Below are 21,141 nucleotides of genomic sequence, written 5' to 3' on the forward strand. Positions count from 1 at the left end.
TCGGGCTGATCCGATCGCAGACCCTAGGGCCCAACAATGGGATCAGAATGGAGGCAATACGGGCGGTCGGATCGCTGGACCGCTTCAACAAACAGATGGGACCACAATTTGACAGGATTTTTTACCCTGCCCGATCTACATCTGCCCCACTTTCAGCCACATATAGATCAGGGGGGACGCACGTCGGGTGGTCCCACACACGGGCTAATAAACTGCCGAATCAGTCTGTCAGCAGCTTGTATCGGCCTCAGTATGGGGGACTGAGCACAGCCCAAATGACAGTGTTGTTATGGGATTATGCTAATACATACCTCCCAACATTTTGGAAGTAAAAAGAGGGCAAAAACATTTTTTCGCACGTAGCACAGCGACATTTTTGGTCACGCCCTTTTCTGTGACCACACCCCCTAATTACCATGTTCATTTTACAAAATTTGGCAGGTTATGAAAGTTTGAAAATATTTCTCCTTATCTAAACTGTGTTTTTGTGTCTCAAAATTGTTACAAAGTCTCTTATTTGCACCTGTTAGCTGTTCTGGGCTCTCTGCTAAAAGCCAATTAAGTGAGAAACTTTGTTTCTTTTTCTATCTGTCCAGTGCAGAGAAAAGAGGGACTTTCCAGTACAAATGAGGGACTGCGGGTTGAGCTGTCAAAAGAGGGACTGTCCCTCCGAAAAAGGGACAGTTGGGAGGTGCCTCTTGATTTGGAACAATATCTCCTACAGAACTGGTTATACTAAGGGGTTTGCTGCCACAGAACTGGTAATACTGGGAGTTTGGTGCCACAGAAATGATTAAATGGCGGGTTAGTGCCAGAGAAGTGGTTATACAGGGAGTCGGTACCACAGAAAAGTACAAAATGGCGGAGCTGTATGGCTGTTTATATTGAGGCTTTGGTACCACACAACTGGCTAGTCCGTCGGCTGCTGGTAGAACTGGTTATAGTGGGAGACTAGTAGGACAGTAGCACAGAGGGGTCGGTACCACAAACACAGTGAAATGTTCCCACCACTTATTTACAGCTACTATAGACAATGCAGCCAATCAGCGAACAGATACATTTCCCGCTACAAGACTTACTTGTCTGAGTTAAGGAGCAATGGGCGGGGCTAGCTGTAACACGTGGCATAAGATGGGGCGGAGCCGCCAGTATTACACCTGTACAGCCCTGTTATCACGAGGTGACTCATAGAAACAGTTTCTCTCCTCAGGGCTCAGGTGGGCACAACGGGGGCGTTCCAAGATGTCCGTGAAACGCGCGGTGGGCGGAGCTTGAGGTACCTCATTTAGTCACGTGCTCAGTGCTGGGATTGTGCGCGTTTAGCGTCTCTACAGTGTAGTGGGCGGAGCTCTCAGCTGAGGGGCTGGAACGGGAGTCGGGTGCGCGCCAGGCGCGTTCTCGCTCAGTCAGTAGCTGTGAGGCGCTGTGAGGTGCGGATCATGGCTGTGGTGTTTGTGCTTCTTTTCCCGCTGCTCTTCCTGTTTCCTCGCTCCGGAGCCAACAGGCACTCGGTCTACTGGAACAGCTCCAACTACCAGTGAGTACCGGCCGCTTCTTCTCTTCCACTTCATATTGTCTGACATGTTCTGCCAATGGCCTCGTACACTCACCGGTCCTGTCATATCTCTGCCCCCTGCACTGCTGCTTGTGCCTCTGGGCTCCTGACTACTTGTGGCTACTGCTGACTGACTAGTTACTGCTGGCTCCCCTGACTACTGCTGGGCCCCCTGGCTACTTGTGGCTACTGCTGGCTCCCCTGGCTACTTGTGGCTACTGCTGGCTCCCCTGGCTAGTTACTGCTTGGTCCCCTGACTACTGCTGGGTTGCCTGTGAGCTGATGTGTCGCCTGGTTACTGTGGGTTTCCCTTGGTACTTTGGGGTGACATGGGTACCTACAGTTGGGCCCCTGGGTGCTGCTGGGTCACACTGTACTACTGGCTACTGTCTGCCATTTGATGGGATTGTAATGGTACTGCTGCACATGGGCTACTGGGGTTGTTCTGTATTAATGGGACAATATTCATGGGGTAACTGCAACTACTGGGTCGGATTGTACCACTGGGACATAGAGAAGGATTGGTATTTATATTGTTCTGATGGGTTATACTGGGGGGTCTGGGTACTACTGGGTCAGATTGTACCACTGGGACATAGGGAATAGTTGGGTCATATTATAGTGATGGGTTATACTGGGGGGTCTGGGTACTACTGGGTCAGATTGTGCTACTTGGACATAGGGAATAGTTGGGTCATATTATAGTGATGGGTTATACTGGGGGGGGGGGTCTGGGTACTACTGGGTCGGATTGTACCACTGGGACATAGGGAAAGACTGTGATATGTTCTAGTGTTTCTTAACCATATTCTCAGGGAACCCAAACAATTATTTGTTCTTTTCTGTTGTACAAGAATTAAGGGGTATGGTTCTGACCCACTCTCATATTTTTGCTTCCCAAAACACAGGCTCCACTTTAGTGCTGGCTATGGGTGCAGCTGGGGTGGCTTATACCACTGGGAGATGTGGGCTACCACTCCTTGACATTGTACTACTGGCTGCTTCATTGGGTGTTACTGTGTTGGGCCTGGGTGCTGCTGGAATATATAGTGCCAGCTACAATGCCCTGTATTACAATGCTTGATATCGTTTTGCACATTATACAGTCAGTGTCCAGTGCCAGGGATTAGATTACCGGGTCCAGTGCCACGGAATATGATGTTAAATGCAGTGCTGGGGATTGATACCGCCTGGGTACGGTGCTGGGGATTGATACCGCCTGCATATGGTGCTGGGATAGATACCGCCTGGGTACAGTCCTGGGATAGATACCGCCTGGGTACGGTGCTAGGGATTGATACCGCCTTGGTACAGGTAATATTACAGGTAATATTATATATTTATATAATGCATAATACCCCAATTTTACACCTGAAAACCTACTCTGCTCTCCTGTAAAACATGAAATGGTTAATTCTGTTTGGTATAATGTTGGGGATTATAGTGCCCGGGTACAGTGCCAGGAATGATACTGTGAGGGACAGTGCAGGCTGGTGCTGTGCCTGTTGTGCTTGACATTATACACACAGTACCAGTTATATTCGGGTATTGGTGCTGGTATTGCAGCTGAGGCCTGCCTGATACACTCCTGTATGACTAATGGCTGCTTTGCCCGGGCACCAGGCTTGAGCAGTGCGGGCGCAGCGGGGTTGCTAATCATCTGGGCACAGAGTGGCGGCTGACTGGTCCCTGTACAAGTAATTTATGAGGTACCAGGATTGGGGCATGTGCTGAGCAGTTGTACCTGAGCACAAAAGCATCGATCATCTTCCCTCTCTGTGTAATAATCCACCGCCGAGCCGAGGGCTCCCCTCCAGCCTCCCCATCTTCTCCCCCCCTGCGCTGGCACTGCTTATTCCTGCCCTGCTGCTACCCACAATCACTTCGCACATGTTAGCTCCTATGCCAAGCAACCCGCACTGACACACACAGTAGCGATCTAGAGAAGGTATTGAAGCTATTGGCATATGCAGGCTTTGGGGATCACATGGGTTAATTCCAGGGAGCCCAGATCCTAAATTGGCAATAATGAGTATATAGGGCCACAGTGCTTGGTACTGTATGTACAATATATGATGGGGGGATTATGATGTTGGTGATTACAGTGCTGGTATATTGGTGTGGTACCCAGTATACAGTAAGTGTGCCAGGCACCCATGTAAAGGGAAGGAGAGGGTGGCCAGGTTTTGACTAAACGGTGGGCACAGCAGGAAGGATACAGTGTAGTACGGGGGTTGGAGCACTGTGGGTCCCTCTGTGGCCCCACGAGAAGGACTTTGTGCCCCTGTTCCCTAGCGCTCAGTGGGTTTCTCTGGGGCACCTAAGCTTGATGCTGCGGCACAATTACATGGGAAAAACAAAACCATAAACCATGAGTGTCAGGCACAAGGCTCTGCGGCGCCCCCCAGGCACCGACGCTTCACATAAGAGGAAATTGCCTGGTAAGTTGCTGCTGGGATTTCTGTGTGTGCTGTGTCGAGCTGTGTTTGGGGGGGTTGAGAAATCCCCCTCCCCACGCACCCTGCATCAAAGCATTGCTCAGCTTGTGTTATGTGTGCGTGGGCAGGTGCCAGGGTACACTTCCTCAGTGCCGCTTCCCTGCATCACCAGCTGCCACACAAGCTAAATCCCGTAAGAGCCTGTAAGTGGGCACTTGGAGCTGTGGCGCTGCAGGGGCACCCCTAGAAAAGCTGCCACTTTATTCTCTGCCAGGACGAGCCTTATACCGGCCTCACATACAGTGCCGGCATCTGTAGGCAGCTCGTCGGGGAACCAGATCCCAATGAGTATTCAGCGAGTACCGTCAGGAGAACGTGGGCGGAATTATGGGTCTGGGCCACGTCTGGTGATTCTGCTGATTGATAGTAAATCTGTTTACTTCTCGCATTAGTGCACCTCTCATTGCAGCGCATCGGATGCATCCACAAGCTGTCCTTGTTATCTTGTTAGAACAAATGCCTGGCTTTAGGCTTGGCTTGCCAGCGCCCTGCTACCGGCAACTCCATCTCTATCAGCCTGTAGCCTTGGCTAGCGTTGTACCCACATTCTGTTTGTCCGTCTGTTATTCACCCTGTAGTCTGTATAAGGGTTATTCACCCTGTAGTCTGTAGTTCATCATTTGCACACAGAATAATTTATTTCCTGACATTCATTTTAGGACGTTCTATAATAGTTCCAATGGGTCACATGGTGCATGACATCTCTACAGGGCAGATATAGAGGCTGATGGATAATATATGAAGAACTGAGCAGGGGCTGCTTGGGGGGCATTGGAAAGATACCCCTGCAGTGAAGCCCCCGATGGACGGGAAATGGGTTCTGCTTTCCAGGACTTCCCATAATGAATCTGTGCTGCTTGGGGCTTATTTGGGGACCATGGAGGCAATTTAGAGCAACAAAGCAGTTGGCCTGGTTACCTACAATTAATTCCTAGTTCAGATGGACGTACGAAACCTGATAGAATATTGCTGTTTCTATAACAGTCTCTGCAACTGGGAAAAGGAGACCCGCTGCTTAATGGAGAAACAAACCCTTAAAAAAAAACCCTACCCTACATAGACCCCCCCCCACACCTCTCCAGCCTAGCTGCCCCCCTGGCAAATGCCCCTAATGCTTTACTTACCCCTTCTGTCCAGCAGAGTTTACAGGCGCCATCTTCAGCCGCTTCGGTAATGTTCAGAATGAGGCCGACGTTTTGGCAAGTTTCGTGAGTTTCGGCGCATACCCATTTGTCGTGGAACAGAAAACTGCTCCAAACTGCGCATGCGCCGCTTCACCGGTCTCATTCCGAAGATTATCAAAGAGAAGAAGATGGCGCTTGTGAACTCTGCTGGACAGAATCTGCATGGTGGAGTAAGTAAAAAGAGTTATGGTCGTTTGCCCGGGGGGAGGGGGGGTCTATGTAGGGTAGGGGGATAGGGTTTTTTTTTATTAAGGGTTTCTTTCTCCTTTAAAGGCCCCATTTGGCTTCTTCTAAGCATGACCATGGCCCAACTGTCAATGAATCTTATGGGGCGCCATTTAGGCGTTTCATGTATTCCCCTTAGTTCATCTCCCCCTGCATTGTGTGGTACATTGTGCCTTATACGCAGTCCTTATAAATGGCACTTGGGGGTTTTCATTGATGTTTCTGCATAATAAAAAATCATGTGGCCCCTACTTCATGGAAGCATTTCGGAATATCGATATCATTACATTTCCCGATAGGGATAGAATTTTAATATTGTATTTTAGGCACCAGAGTACTGATACAGCCACCTCATCCAGAATGAGCATCCCAGGGGTAATTCCTTCTCACTGCCCCCAGGAGATGAGCAAATAATTTAGGATTTGTTTAACCCCTTCATCCCTGGGTACAACTTGCCACCCATACAGTATAGTCATCATTAACTGATATTTGAATTTATGGTGCACGTTATTCCATATTGGCCTATAATGAATACTGTAGACTGTGGTTATCAGAGACAATTTGCAATTAGACGTTGGTTGGGAGATTTATAAACACTGTATAATAATCAAAAATCACTGGGGGGTCGGTGACCCTAACAACCAGACAACATATATATTTCAGGCTAGAGAATTATCAAATGCCCCCCCACCCCACAAATACCCATTGCCACTTATGTTGGCTACGGCCATGTTCGCAGGGAGTTGCCATTGACCTTCCTATTAGGGAGCCACTTATTTGTCCTGGTAGTCTTTGGCACTGCCCTAAGGGTTACCCAGGCCCAGAGGAAGGGGTCGTTGCTAATGAAATGTATGCATGGTTGTCTGGCCCTGGCCATTCAGAGATGCTATCAGTGTAATTACATGGCGGGGAGAAGAGAGGCCGGTTGTATAAGAGATGAGATCTTATCGGCTTTATAGCGAGAAAGTAATAAGATCCATCTCCCTGTCTCCTCTGTCCACCCACTCCCTCTGTGTGTGCAGCTTTGTCCTGCGTCCCTGGAATCCTATTGCACACACACTGGCCTCTATGAGGCTGTCAGCCTTCCCTGCGCCTCTTTTCATTGCGGCCAATCCATCAGCACCATGGTGGGCTGTGGGTCTGCCTCCTGTGAAATGGCAGCGGGGTGTCTGTCACTGCACGGGTAGGTGCTCCCTCGCCTAAAGGCTTGCTGTCACTGCATAATTATCTCCCCTTTAATAATCCTCATACTGCTGCCATGTTCTCTATCCCCGAGAATAATAGATTTCTTCCACCCAGCAGTGCTGCAATGGGACCCTGCCTGAGTGTGTATCTAGGATCCCTGCCATAAAGCAAGTGAGGGCTGCTGTGATTTCCCCATATACTTTATTTACATATTGCCCCATTAATGCAGTGACTAGATCTGCCGCTAGATTCTTACCCTGATCTGTGACACAGGGATTGGGTAGAATTTGGGCACACACGTTGGTATAGATATGCTATGTGTTCTGCTCAGTTTATGTCCCAGTCCTGTTGTGCTGTTATTTCATATAATTGTTGCTCTTGGGGCAGGATAAAAGCGAGTGACAAACAATGAGATACCCCATGGGGTTTGTGCACAACAGTGAAGAACTGCTATTGCCTATGTCAGGGACAATACACAACCTGTTATTGTGAGTGTGTACTAGGGCACACGGGCCTTTTCTGCCTCATTCACACACAGTTTGGGTTGGAAGGCACCCCATTTCCCCATCTGCTTGTGCTCTGGGAAGAGATGGGCGTAAGCACCTCTGAATGGGGCACTTTTGTGTGTACAAGTTGCTGCTCCTCAATACGCCATTTTCCATTGAGTTTGTGCAGTGAGAATGTGGGAGCCAGTTTGTGGGGTGACCGGGGGGATTAAACTTGAAGTGATATACTCTATGCAGGGGGCAGAATGGGCCAGGAGCACCTCCCCGCGGCTTCATTTCAATAAGCCCTATTCACTGGCCGAGCTCAGTGACTCGTTAATGATCAGCCGGGGCCATTGTAAACTGTGCGAATCTTCCACTAATCCTGTCCGCGCCCCAGAGAGGGTACAGCAGCTTAGGGCCTATTTACATACCTGAACTTGGGGTACATAACTATTTATTTCTGTGGCACGTCCAATAAATGTAATAGCTTCAAATAATGTGGGTTTCATTTCTAGCTCTTCCTTGAGAGACTGCATGCCCGGGGGTATCTGCCATCTCTTGGGGTTATCCAGAAGAACTTTTGTCCCGTCTTCTAGTGACTCTAGAGGTTTGGCCAAATATCGAATGGCATTTAATGGCTCATTTGCAAGTTCAAGTTTAAGATACATATAAACAATGTATCATTGGCAGTTTGTTTGTGCCAAGCCTTCCTTATTCCTACAGCGTAGCTCCTGTAACTCTGGCTCCACTATTGGGTATAGTGAGGAAAATAAGTCATGTTTGTTTATAGTCCCAAGTAACCAACAACCAGTAACTCCAAACCCTCTGTCTCTACCGTTGATAACATGACATTTCTGTAGGGCTTGTTCTTTGCAAGTGAATCAATGAGTTGCTATTGCTGCTGCACTGTGTAATGTAAAGGCTAGTGCTGCAGTCTGTACGGAGGAATTAGAGACCAGTCTCACACTTTTATACAGAAGAAATATTCTGTACATTTAGCCACTCAGTAGTGTGTGAGCCTGGGGCAGGAGGGTTTGCTATTCCTTTTGGGGGGAGGGAAGGTGTTTAAAATTCTTAATTTGTTCCGGACTTTGAGCTCCCAGTGTGAAATTGGGAGGAGTCTAATCCACGGGCCAGATGCTGGGGGCCAGGGCAAGTAAAGCGGCTTCCCCTGAAATGCGTTTCTTCATTTGCTTTAAATCCCATCTATACGGTGTAAAAAGGGCAGGGGGGACGCCACTTCTTTTCTTTCCTGGCCCAGCGATCACTCAGTGGCGGGAGAATGGACTGTCAGTGGTGCTTTGTGCCCTTTATTACAGATGGATTCTTCTACCAACCTCTCCCTGCCACCAGGAGCAGCTTATCTCTCACCCTTTGTCACTAAACTGGCATGCTTAAAGGGGAACTGACACCCACATGCCAACATGCTTGGGTACAATAATACATGTTATGTAGCTGAATCTGTTTGAGATCCAAAGCCCTCCTTTGCGCTGCTATTTGGCCTAAATAACAAGCCCTTCCCAGAAACTATTATCCACTGTTACTATAGACACCATCTCTCCCTACTATACCTGCTATCCCACAGTCACACTCCCTTTCCAGAGACTATTATCCACTGTTACTATAGACACCATCTCTCCCTACTATACCTGCTATCCCACAGTCACACTCCCTTCCCAGAGACTATTATCCACTGTTACTATAGACACATCTCTCCCTACTATACCTGCTATCCCACAGTCACACTCCCTTCCCAGAGACTATTATCCACTGTTACTATAGACCCCATCTCTCCCTACTATACCTGCTATCCCACAGTCACACTCCCTTCCCAGAGACTATTATCCACTGTTACTATAGACACATCTCTCCCTACTATACCTGCTATCCCACAGTCACACTCCCTTCCCAGAGACTATTATCCACTGTTACTATAGACACCATCTCTCCCTACTATACCTGCTATCCCACAGTGTCACTCCCTTCCCAGAGACTATTATCCACTGTTACTATAGGCACCATCTCTCCCTACTATACCTGCTATCCCACAGTGTCACTCCCTTCCCAGAGACTATTATCCACTGTTACTATAGGCACCATCTCTCCCTACTATACCTGCTATCCCACAGTCACACTCCCTTCCCAGAGACTATTATCCACTGTTACTATAGGCACCATCTCTCCCTACTATACCTGCTATCCCACAGTGTCACTCCCTTCCCAGAGACTATTATCCACTGTTACTATAGGCACCATCTCTCCCTACTATACCTGCTATCCCACAGTCACACTCCCTTCCCAGAGACTATTATCCACTGTTACTATAGACACCATCTCTCCCTACTATACCTGCTATCCCACAGTCACACTCCCTTCCCAGAGACTATTATCCACTGTTACTATAGACACCGTCTCTCCCTACTATACCTGCTATCCCACAGTGTCACTCCCTTCCCAGAGACTATTATCCACTGTTACTATAGGCACCGTCTCTCCCTACTATACCTGCTATCCCACAGTCACACTCCCTTCCCAGAGACTATTATCCACTGTTACTATAGGTACCATCTCTCCCTACTATACCTGCTATCCCACAGTCACACTCCCTTCCCAGAGACTATTATCCACTGTTACTATAGGCACCATCTCTTCCTACTATACCTGCTATCCCACAGTCACACTCCCTTCCCAGAGACTATTATCCACTGTTACTATAGGCACCATTCTCTCCCTACTATACCTGCTATCGCCACAGTCACACTCCCTTCCCAGAGACTATTATCTACTGTTACTATAGGCACCATCTCTCCTACTATACCTGCTATCCCACAGTCACACTCCTTCCCAGAGACTATTATCCACTGTTACTATAGACACCATCTCTCCCTACTATTACCTGCTATCCCACAGTCACACTCCCTTCCAGAGAACTATTATCCACTGTTACTATAGGCACCATCTCTCCCTACTATACTGCTATCCCACAGTCACACTCCCTTCCCAGAGACTATTATCCACTGTTACTATAGGCACCATCTCTCCCTACTATACCTGCTTATCCCACAGTCACACTCCTTTCCCAGAGACTATTATCCCCAATACTACTATAGAGAGATATTAGTGAGAGCAGTAATGAGGTGTTGCTCACAGTATAATAATACAGGGATTTTAGTTTGGCCAATAGTCCATACAAATTGTTGGTGATTATGTTGGTTCCTGGGGGATTTAATGGTCAGTGTTGCAGCTCGGGGTGCAAGAGAAGAGTATGTGGGCACTGCCCCAGCTGAAGAGCTGTGGGGTTCCAGGTGTTTGTACCTTTGGCTGCAGTTCAGGAGGTGGGGTACAGTACCCTAGACTGTATGGGCACAGTAAAGTCAGTTGGGAGTGAATGTAGGCCCATGTACTCTTCTTATTCATCATTTAGGGACCTGCTGGGGGGCAGTCACAGGTGTAGTATTTGTGAGCTGAAGGGTTTGTGGCCTCTCCTCTCTCTCCCCATTCTCCTCCTCTGCAACAAGAGGGCATATCAATGTATCAATCTGAAAGTGCTGAAAGATCCTGTTGCAAGAATAATTAATTACTCAGGCCCTGCACTAACGAGAGGAATGCAGAGAGAATCTCATTACTCTAATTAGTTCTGGACTGTATTTATACTCAGGAAAGCAGAAATCTGCTACAGCATGCATAGTGTGCCTATTATCTGCCGATTCTCTGGTGCACTATTGCTGTGTGTTTGTGTTATATCCCCTCATACTGGTGCGCTCTTCTTATCCTTCCCCTTGCACCAGCATGCTCTTCTTCAGACTTAAGGGGCTGTTCCTGCTGAATTGTGCTTAGTACAGGGAATACCTATACTGCCATAGTTTTATGGGATCTCTCTGTACAGACTATGAACAAACTTAGGGACTGTTCCTGCTGAATTGTGCTTAGTACAGGGAATACCTATGCTGCCATAGTTTTATGGGATCTCTCTGTACAGACTATGAGCAAACTTAGGGACTGTTCCTGCTGAATTGTGCTTAGTACAGGGAATACCTATGCTGCCATAGTTTTATGGGATCTCTCTGTACAGACTATGAGCAAACTTAGGGGCTGCTCCTGCTGAATTGTGCTTAGTACAGGGAATACCTATGTACCATAGTTTTATGGGATCTCTCTGTACAGACTATGAGCAAACTTAGGGACTGTTCCTGCTGAATTGTGCTTAGTACAGGGAATACCTATGTTGCTATAGTTTTATGGGATCTCTCTGTACAGACTATGAGCAAACTTAGGGGCTGTTCCTGCTGAATTGTGCTTAGTACAGGGAATACCTATGCTGCCATAGTTTTATGGGATCTCTCTGTACAGACTATGAGCAAACTTAGGGGCTGTTCCTGCTGAATTGTGCTTAATACAGGGAATACCTATGTTGCTATAGTTTTATGGGATCTCTCTGTACAGACTATGAGCAAACTTAGGGACTGTTCCTGTTGAATTGTGCTTAGTACAGGGGATACCTATGTGCCATAGTTTTATGGGATCTCTCTGTACAGACTATGAGCAAACAGGGGGCTGTTCCTGCTGAATTGTGCTTAGTACAGGGGATACCTATGTACCATAGTTTTATGGGATCTCTCTGTACAGACTATGAGCAAACTTAGGGGACTGTTCCTGCTGAATTGTGCTTAGTACAGGGAATACCTATGCTGCCATAGTTTTATGGGATCTCTTGGTACAGACTATGAGCAAACAGGGGGCTGTTCCTGCTGAATTGTGCTTAGTACAGGGGATACCTATGCTGCCATAGTTTTATGGGATCTCTTGGTACAGACTATGAGCAAACAGGGGGCTGTTGTAGGCAGATGAAACTTGGTGGTAGCAGGTTTGATACTGGAGTTAATTAGCGACTGGTGAATGAGGAATTGGCATAGGGAATAAAGTGTATGTGAATGGAGGGGACAGTGTGAGAGTTATTGAGAGTAGGGGGCTGGAAGTGCACAGGTCATTGTATAAGAGGCACCTCAGAAATAATGAGCAGGGAACAATGTACCCCATGTAGGCTCCTTGCACTCAGGAGATTGGGGACTTTTGCATTGTCTGTACCAGCATGAGCCTGTTTCTGTACATGGAGGGTTTGTTCATGGAATGTCGGGATTAGTCGGAGCTGCCAGTGTGGGTGAAGGTACCACCGGAAGCTCCGACTCTTTATTAATAGAAAAAAGGTTAATGAAATTCTAGTTACTAAAATAACTAAAGGCGGTCCTACAGGGTTGTTCTCAAAGGCGCTCCGCTAATTAAACCTTTAGTGTTGACTTTTTTTTTTTTTGCATGTCAAAAATATAAGGGGGACGAAAATATTCTGTTGGATTCTCTGGTGCCAAACTGCCCGCATTTTTCTTCTCTTTTATACTGCAGGACCTGGGCAGTGCCCACTCCAATGTGGAAGTTGGGTGTTAGATCACATGCGGGGTCGGGGTGTTGATATGTGTTACCCTACAGTATATAATCTGTACCCTAGGATGCGAGGCTGTTGTTTGGACCTGTTGAAGTGCTGTGGTTCTTCTGCGGGGCTACGTTATTCTTTGTGTGATATGCCCAGTCTTTATCTCTCTGCTTGAGCTTGTGCTTGGCGTTGCACTTTTGGGGCTCAGTTGCAAGTTAGGGGTGCTGTGTTGCCATTAGGCACTTCTCCTGCTGTTGTGCTGCCTGGAGAAAACAAAGGAATGTGCTCCTAATATACTGCTTGCCTCATTTTTCTTGCCGGCAGTTAAACGGAGGCATATGTCAGTAGAGATTGGGCTGGGAATTGTCAGAGCAAATACACTGTTATTGTCACACATCTTTGTGCCAGGAAATCTTTCTTTTCTCCAATCTGAAAGCAGAGGAAGGAATCTGTCTGGTCATTTAACAGCCACCGACCCCATGTCTCTGCCCATCTGTCTGATCATCATAAGGCCTCCGACCCCACATCTCTGCCAGTCTATACTGTCATTGTATGGCATCTGACCCAACACCCTGTCTGATCAACGTCATTAACCCCACATCTCAGAACAACTTTATGACAATCGAACGACCTACAATTCCATGTCTTCATCCGTTTGATCATCATACAGCCTCCAACCCCACATCTCTGCCAGTCTGGGTAATCATTGTACGGCCTGTCTAATCAATGTATGGCCACTGACCCCGCGTCTCTGTCCATTTATATGATCATAATACGGCCTCCGACCCCGCATCTCCGTGACCAGCTTACTTTATCTGACCGTAGCTCTGTACACGCCTCATACTTCCACCCTCCATCTGTACAATCATCATGCACTCTCCAGCCCCTATGTCTGTATCCCTCTGTTCGATCTGTTTGTTTGAATTTATGGCCATTCAAGTGATGTCTTTATATAGTTGACCAGCCTCTATGATAACTGAGCTTTTACCAACCCCACACCTTTATCTAGTATAAACTGAATATGTGCGTATGACCGATGGGATGTTTTAATTTGCATAGCCTCACAAATTGTCCTTACATGACTAATTGTTTCAAAGCTCTGTGGCCAGGGTTAGGGTGCCTCACTCTGAGTTGTGCTTGTCGGTCTATGAGGACTCTGTGACTATGGTTGGAGGCTGTGTAGCCCTCAGCAGGTTCTCATAATCTTGGCTAGATTGGCGTGTGATGAAAAGTGAGCTGTCCAGATAATGTCCTTTGGGTTCCAGGCGGGTGCCAATCACTGCCTTTCATTCCTCTCCTGTGTTCAGCTTTAATCTATACATCTAGTCCTCACCAGTTAATTATATAACTGACTGGCCAAGGAGGTCTCATTGACCAGGTGTGTCTGGGTACCCTTCAAACTCACAGAAAGGAGCCAATTGAAAGAATATTACAAACAGTGGCACCCCTTTCTGCACCTCACAGCTCACCCACGGGCGTCATTGTGCCTTCCTTGGCCTCAGGGCTTTGTACCTCCACAAGCACAATATATTCATCTGCTCCTCCAGCAGACACTGCCTCCTTTGTCTCATCCCATTGTATCTCTGCCACTGCCAAGACTCATGACGATGAGGGAAAGTGCCGGGCCAAAATGAGATGAGAACGGGACCTAGAATGGTTCTATTATGTCGGACTATTTTCATTTATAGCATCGAAGTATCCCAGGAGGAAGCTTATGAGGGGTTTGCATTATTTAGGTGCTGGACTGGGGAGAATTGCAGCACAGAAATAAAATAATGAGAATTCCGAGAGTATGGATCTATCTCGCCATTACACGGCTGGGTGCACCAGCGTAGGGACCAGGGTCTAATTCTCTGTAAATGCCCATGTTCTGCCATTCACACAATAGCATTTGTCCTTCATTAGTTCTACTCGTCTGGGATTTGTTAGTCATTACCCAAGCCAAAAAATCAGCAGGTCATTCTGTCTATTCGGCAGAGGCGGTTGGCCATCCCCAGGCTCCACTTTGCCGTGTCCCTGTTGGCTAGAGGTATATAGAGGAATATAACCCATTGAGAGGGGATATAGAGGTATAATACACAAAAGCCATGAATATCCTGTAAATTATATCCTTATAAACGGCGAGTACTGATGTCATCTGTTCTAAACGGTGAGTAGTGATGTCATTTGTGTCACATGACTCACTAAAATGTATGTATTATAATAAAGTACTCCTGTTGCAAAATATGAGGATATTAGAAGTAACCTCGGAGTTCCATGACCTCTATAAAGACACGGCCATGTAACTCCTCTGAGCCTTATCTGATTCATTTGGGACTCCGTGTGCCCCCACCGTGTGTCACAGGATGGGGGGCCAGGACTGTTCTGTGCAGGAGAGGTTGTCTCGTCATGTTGAAATAGCACCGGGACCCACTAATTGAGTAAGTGGACACAGATTGATTGTTTAATTAAAACCCAATTTAGAACACCATCGATCTCGTTATCAGATCCCCAATGGTTGGGGCTTTTAAAGAGATTAGATGGGGCAGGAGCTGTCAATAACCTGCACTTAACAACTTTCTTTAAACAAGGAAAACTGGTTCAAATAATTGCCCTGCCACCCCTCCTCGTCCGCTGAGCTTTCCTCTGGGGTTGTAATTACATCTGGTTTGTAAGTGTGCAACCGTTTACATGTGGTTATATAGTACGAAACAATTTTTGTATGATATTAGGTGTGTATGGTGGGACTGATATCAGCAAAAGACTTGGATATCGGTCGGCTCGTCAATCAGACTGGATGGAAAATTTTGACCTGGTGCCTTTGAAGGGACCCAAACATCGACCATTGTTAGCGCTTAATCATCAGATACAGGAAGAATTCCATTGTTTCTATATGTCTATCTGACCATTCAGCTGTACACTTGTGTATCGGAACAAACGATCTTTCTTGGAAACATCTTTTCCAAGAAAGATTGTAATTGTTACGTCTATGGCCACCTTAACCGTGGGAATACACGCTGTAGATTCTTGGTTTAAACCAAGAGTTAGTGAGTCACAATAAGACGGAACTGGGAAGTTGGACAAGTAGCTCCTGTCTAGCTGTGGAACTGGCCTATCAAAGAAAACTGGCTCCTGTCTAGTTGTGGAATTGGCCTATCATGGAGAAGTTGCTTCTGTGGAACTGTGGAACTGCCTATCAAAGAAAAGTGGCTCATGTCATGTTTCATGTGGAACTGGCCTATCAAGGACAAGTGGCTCCTGTTTAGCTGTGGAAAATCCTATTAAGGAGAAGTGGCTCCTGTTTAGCTGTGGAAAATCCTATTAAGGAGAAGTGGCTCCTGTTTAGCTGTGGAAAATCCTATTAAGGAGAAGTGGCTCCTGTTTAGCTGTGGAACATCCTATTAAGGACAAGTAGCTCCTGTTTAGCTGTGGAAAATCCTATTAAGGACAAGTGGCTCCTGTTTAGCTGTGGAACATCCTATTAAGGAGAAGTGGCTCATGTTTAGCTGTGGAACATCCTATTAAGGACAAGTGGCTCATGTCTAGCCGTGGAACATCCTATTAAGGACAAGTGGCTCATGTCTAGCCGTGGAACATCCTATTAAAGAGAAGTGGCTCCTGTTTAGCTGTGGAAAATCCTATTAAGGACAAGTGGCTCATGTCTAGCCGTGGAACATCCTTTTAAGGAGAAGTGGCTCATGTCTAGCTGTGGAACATCCTATTAAAGAGAAGTGGCTCCTAGTCTAATAGGAACTCAGTGAGACATTTGATCACTTCTTCTGTCCATCTGTCTGTGCGTGTGTATAACGAAGCCATTTGTGTATGGAGACCTACCAAAAGAGGGCAGCCTGTTTTGGGGAATGTTGCACACTCCATCCCAATGGTAGAAATGTGTTTTCTCATCCCCCCCCAGATCAATACTACTTTTCCTTTGCATGTTGCTTGCAGCAGGGTGGGAAAACTATGAATCAATAGAACTTTTTGTTGTGTTTGTGATCGATGGGCGACTGTGATCAGTAAAAGGGCAGAGAGGCAGGGCGCTGGCAGTGTGTAAATCCTTCGCAGCAGGGCAGGAGAGCCGCCAGTCACAGGCTGCTTAGAAATGCCAGTTGGCTCGCTGAGCTGACAAGCATAGAACCTGCGCTCAGGTCCCGAGGGACTCTGGCTGCTGACTGTAAAGCCGAATGTATGTTCTTCCAGCAGAGCGGGGCGGTGGGGGGAAGAGCGAGGGCGCATATGAGGAATGCATCAGTACAAATCATTTAATGGCTGCTTGTTGTGTTGCTTCAGTTGGAATGGGTCTCAAATCAAAGAGTGAGTTGTGCCCTGGTCTTTTGTGGCCCGGACGAGCCACGGAGATTATTGTAGCCTTAAATAACAGGGTGGAAGGGTTGTATTTAGATCATTATCTCGGGCAAATGAAAGACACATTCTCACATGAAATGAGGGCTTCTGTTCAAAGCTGCCCATAGACGCAAAGATCTCATTGTACGAATGGAGGATTCGTACGATTTTCGGAACGTGTGTGGAGAGTCCCGACATTTTTCGTCCGGCGGAGATCGGTCGTTAGGACAGGTTAGAAAATTTCTGTCGGCTGCGGGTAATCTCTGCGTGTATTGCCGATCGTACGATTTTCAGTGGGAGACGGTCACTAGCTTTGTCTATCGTACGATTACTGTCAGGGGCAGAACATCGGCTGATCTGTTCTTTAACCACTTTATTTGGTCGGAATGGTAAGACTTTGATCTGAATAGTTAGTTGCAGGTCGGGAGATGGGAAAGTCTGATCGCACATTGATTTGTACGATCAGATCTTTGTGTCTGTGGCCAGCTTAAGAGGTACTAATGTAACCAAGAGTGCAAGCTCGTGATACCTGAAGAACTTGCTTCCGGACCTGCCTGTCCCAGTATGGGCTTATTGCAGATGGAAGACACCTTGCTTGCTGTTGGGTTGCGCTCCCACTGTGGAATGCATGAGATCCATCACCAGAGAGTAAGAGGACCCAGTAGAAGGGTTTTTGGAATTCTTGGTTGTGACCCAGAGTGCTTTGCATCTGTACATTCAAGACCCAGTGTTAGAGAGCTATTGTTGTGTTGGATGGGGGCTGGTCTCTGTACACTCAGTAAAGGGGCCTGGGAGAGCTGCGGGGGCCGGTCTGACATCAATCGAAGGTGTTACTTGGCAGAGCTTGTCCTAAAAACTCAGTCATGCAGAAGATGTGGAGCTTCTTGTCTTCGCTGCTAAAAGGAGACCTTCTCCTCCAGTTAAGGAATCCAGCTGGTCTGTGTGGCGGATGTTCCCCACCTCCCTTGCTCTCACTCCATTACACCCTCATGATACTTAGAATGAATTTTTAAAAAAATGTTTTAAAACCATTGCCTCTGACAATGAGACCCCGTATTATAATAAACAGATCTATCTGAGCTGCCCTATCAGTGAGTAAGGTGCCAGATCCTATGTCTGGTGGGTGTTGATCCCCTTCCAAAGTCCCAACAAAGGCTTACTCCCTCCCCCACCAACTGAAATGTGTCCTCTTTTACCCCTGCACTCTTCATTGCAATCATCTAATTATGACTTCCGTGTTACATCATAATGTACGGCACAAAGCCCAAGTCTCCAGCCTTTGTATAATGGAAATTAAATCTTCCCTAGTACTGTACTACTATATCTCAGGCTGGGTTATTAAGGATTCTCCATGCATAGAGATGTCTTTGTCTGATGGCTTGTGTGACCTTCAGAGCCGAGATGATGATGATGCTCTTATGTCTATATGGCGACATATGCACTTTCTTACCTCCCATCTTGTATACCCCCCCCCCATCATTTTTATTTTGCCCCTTCTGTAATGTTTCACAGACATCGCTGCTTAGAGTTTCTTTCTCATCCCTAATCCTTATAGGACATAACGAATAAAGAGCAGGATAAAAGCCACTGCTAAACATTTAGATAGCATATACTAATCTTCTAAGTCACCTGCACCTGATCTCTCTTAGCTGCCAATTTAGTTGGCTATATCAGGGCTTACTTCTGTTTCTGATGGCCCCCCATCATTGGCACAGAGCATGCAAGGGTGCATCATACTGAAGATTTTTGTATCTTGCCACTGTTGGGATCCCGACACTAGGAAACCTTTTATGTGCATGTATTGCGGTTTCACTCCTGATGAGGTTTTTTTCTGTATCGTCACACCAGCTAGGTCCAAGGCAACTGAAATTGAATCCTTATCTGCGGACCTCTCATAATTGGCTGGCAAATAAGTACATACAAAAGGAAATCAATAGTAGCCCTCTTGGTATCCCCGTTAGAAGGAATGGTTGTACCCTTAACACAACGTTTGACACACAGGCTCAGCTGGGATACTTGGCCCTGTCTTGGTCTTGTGTGCTCTGGCATTGGACCTTTTTCTTTGCCTTGTCTGCTCTTGCATTTGGCCTTGACCCGCTTTGTGTACCCTTGCATTTGGCCTTGCCTCGGCCATGTCTGCTCTTGCACTTGGCCTTGCCTCTGCCTTTTCTGCTCTTGTCTTGGCCTTGTCTGCTCTTACATTTGGCCTTGCCTTGGCCTTGTCTTCTTTTGCCTTGTCTGCTCTTACATTTGGCCTTGCCTTCTTTTGCCTTGTCTGCTCTTGCATTTGGCCTTGTCTGCTCTTACCTTGGCCTGGTCTGCTCTTGCACTTGGCCTTGTCTCGGCCTTGTCTGCTCTTGCATTTGGTCTTGTCTTCTCTTGCATTTGGCCTTGTTTTAAACACTACAAATCTTTTTGTCACAATCCGCCTTAAAGGGATGATTTTTATGATGTTGTTTTTATTTCTAAATGATACTGTTTACACTGCAGTTGTATTATCGGTGTGTAGTTGCAAGTGCATCTCAGGTCATTTTGCCTGGTCATGTGCTTTCAGAAAGAGCCAGCACTTAAGGATGGAACTGCTTTCTGGCAGGCTGTTATTTCTCCTACTCAATGCAACTGAATGTGTCTCAGTGGGACCTGGATTTTACTATTGAGTGTTGTTCTTAGATCTACCAGGCAGCTGTTATCTTGTGTTAGGGAGCTGCTATCTGGTTACCTTCCCATTGTTCTGTTGATAGGCTGCTGGGGGAAAAGGGAGGGGGTGATATCACTCCAACTTGCAGTACAGCAGTAAAGAGTGACTGAAGTTTATCAGAGCACAAGTCACATGAGTAGGGGCAGCTGGGAAATGGACAATATGTCAGATTTCAAAATGAAATATAAAAAAATCTGTTTGCTCTTTTGAGAAACGATTTTAGTGCAGAATTCTGCTGAAGCAGCTCTATTAACTGTATCCCTTTTAAGCTGGCATTACAGCTACTGCTAAAATAGTTTCATGCGGTTTTAAGAATGTGTAAAGGGCTTTGGAAATCCAGAGGTACCTCCGTTTTTTTTTTTTCATTGTGAACCTGAACAAACAGAAGAAAGGGAACCCTATTGTGTATGACCACTCATATATATGTGGGTCGACTGAATGTACAGAAGATAATGTTCTGGTATAACTCTGCCTTTATCCTTCTTGTTGTCAGCCCAGACTTGAGTTTAGACTCGCTGTTCATGGATGAGCTGCTCATGTTGCTGCTTATCTGCTGAAATGTGCACTTGAGCAAAGGATAGATATATGTATATATATATATATATATATATATATATATATATATATATATATATATATATATATATTTTGTTTCTGCTTGTTTACTGGCTGTTCATGTAAATCAGGGGGTGTTGGGGGGCTGAGTGTAGAGAGCTGAGATGCTGTGTGTGGACAAGCAGTAAATATAAAATGAATCCGCGGGTCCGGCAGAGCTTTGTGTGATGCAGAACGAGCATGTTGCTAATTTAGGCCTCCCGACCTTCTCTGAGTGGCTCAAATGGACCCGCCGTGCGCTGTTACTTTAAACTTTTATGACAGCTGCAGGAATGGGGGGGGCAAGTGAGCGAGATGCAGGGAAATGCGTCTAATGGACTTTCAGCAGCAGGCACACGCGCATGCCAGGTTTAGTTAGAGCAGAGACAAAAGATTCCCTTTTATTCTATCAGTTATTGATTCCCTTTTATTCAATCGGTTATTGATTCCCTTTCATTCAATCGGTTATTGATTCCCTTTCATTCAATCGGTTATTGATTCCCTTTCATTTAATCAGTCATCGATTCCCTTTTATTCAATCGGTTATTGATTCCCTTTCATTCAATCGGTTATTGATTCCCTTTCATTCAATCGGTTATTGATTCCCTTTCATACAATTGGTCATTGCTCTGATGGCTGCTTTCTAATGCAATGGGAATGGAGATGATCTGATGAGCAGGTCATGTGTCAGCAGCCATAGTGACCCTGACAGTGGCTCCCAACCCCTAGAATATCTCAGCCAGGTGCCACCCATCCCACATAATATCTCAGGTAGGTAACTCCCCAATGCCAGGTCACATGCAGCTCCTGAAACGTCTGTATCGTGTTTCTTCTTGTGCCCAAAGTATCTCTGCCCAGTGACTCCCAGCCCCTAGAATATGTCAGCCAGGGGGCACCCCTCTAGTAGGTAGCACTTCAGAACCGACTGTATTGATTTTCTTCTTAGAATATTTTAGGCAGGCGGCA

At 46.5% G+C, this 21,141-nt stretch overlaps 1 protein-coding gene across 1 annotated transcript in view; it reads left to right on the top strand.

Annotated features, from left to right (window-relative positions):
* The first annotated feature begins 1,408 nt into the window (after positions 1 to 1,408).
* efna3.L (ephrin A3 L homeolog) overlaps positions 1,409 to 21,141 on the top strand; it is a 33,448-nt gene continuing 13,715 nt past the window's right edge. The window contains 1 exon segment of the mRNA NM_001087027.2: positions 1,409 to 1,537. Within this exon segment, the coding sequence (NP_001080496.1) occupies positions 1,440 to 1,537 (98 nt within the window). The 5' untranslated portion in view covers positions 1,409 to 1,439.

The sequence above is a fragment of the Xenopus laevis genome, chromosome 8S, assembly GCF_017654675.1.
Source record: "Xenopus laevis strain J_2021 chromosome 8S, Xenopus_laevis_v10.1, whole genome shotgun sequence".
Lineage (NCBI taxonomy): Eukaryota > Metazoa > Chordata > Amphibia > Anura > Pipidae > Xenopus > Xenopus laevis.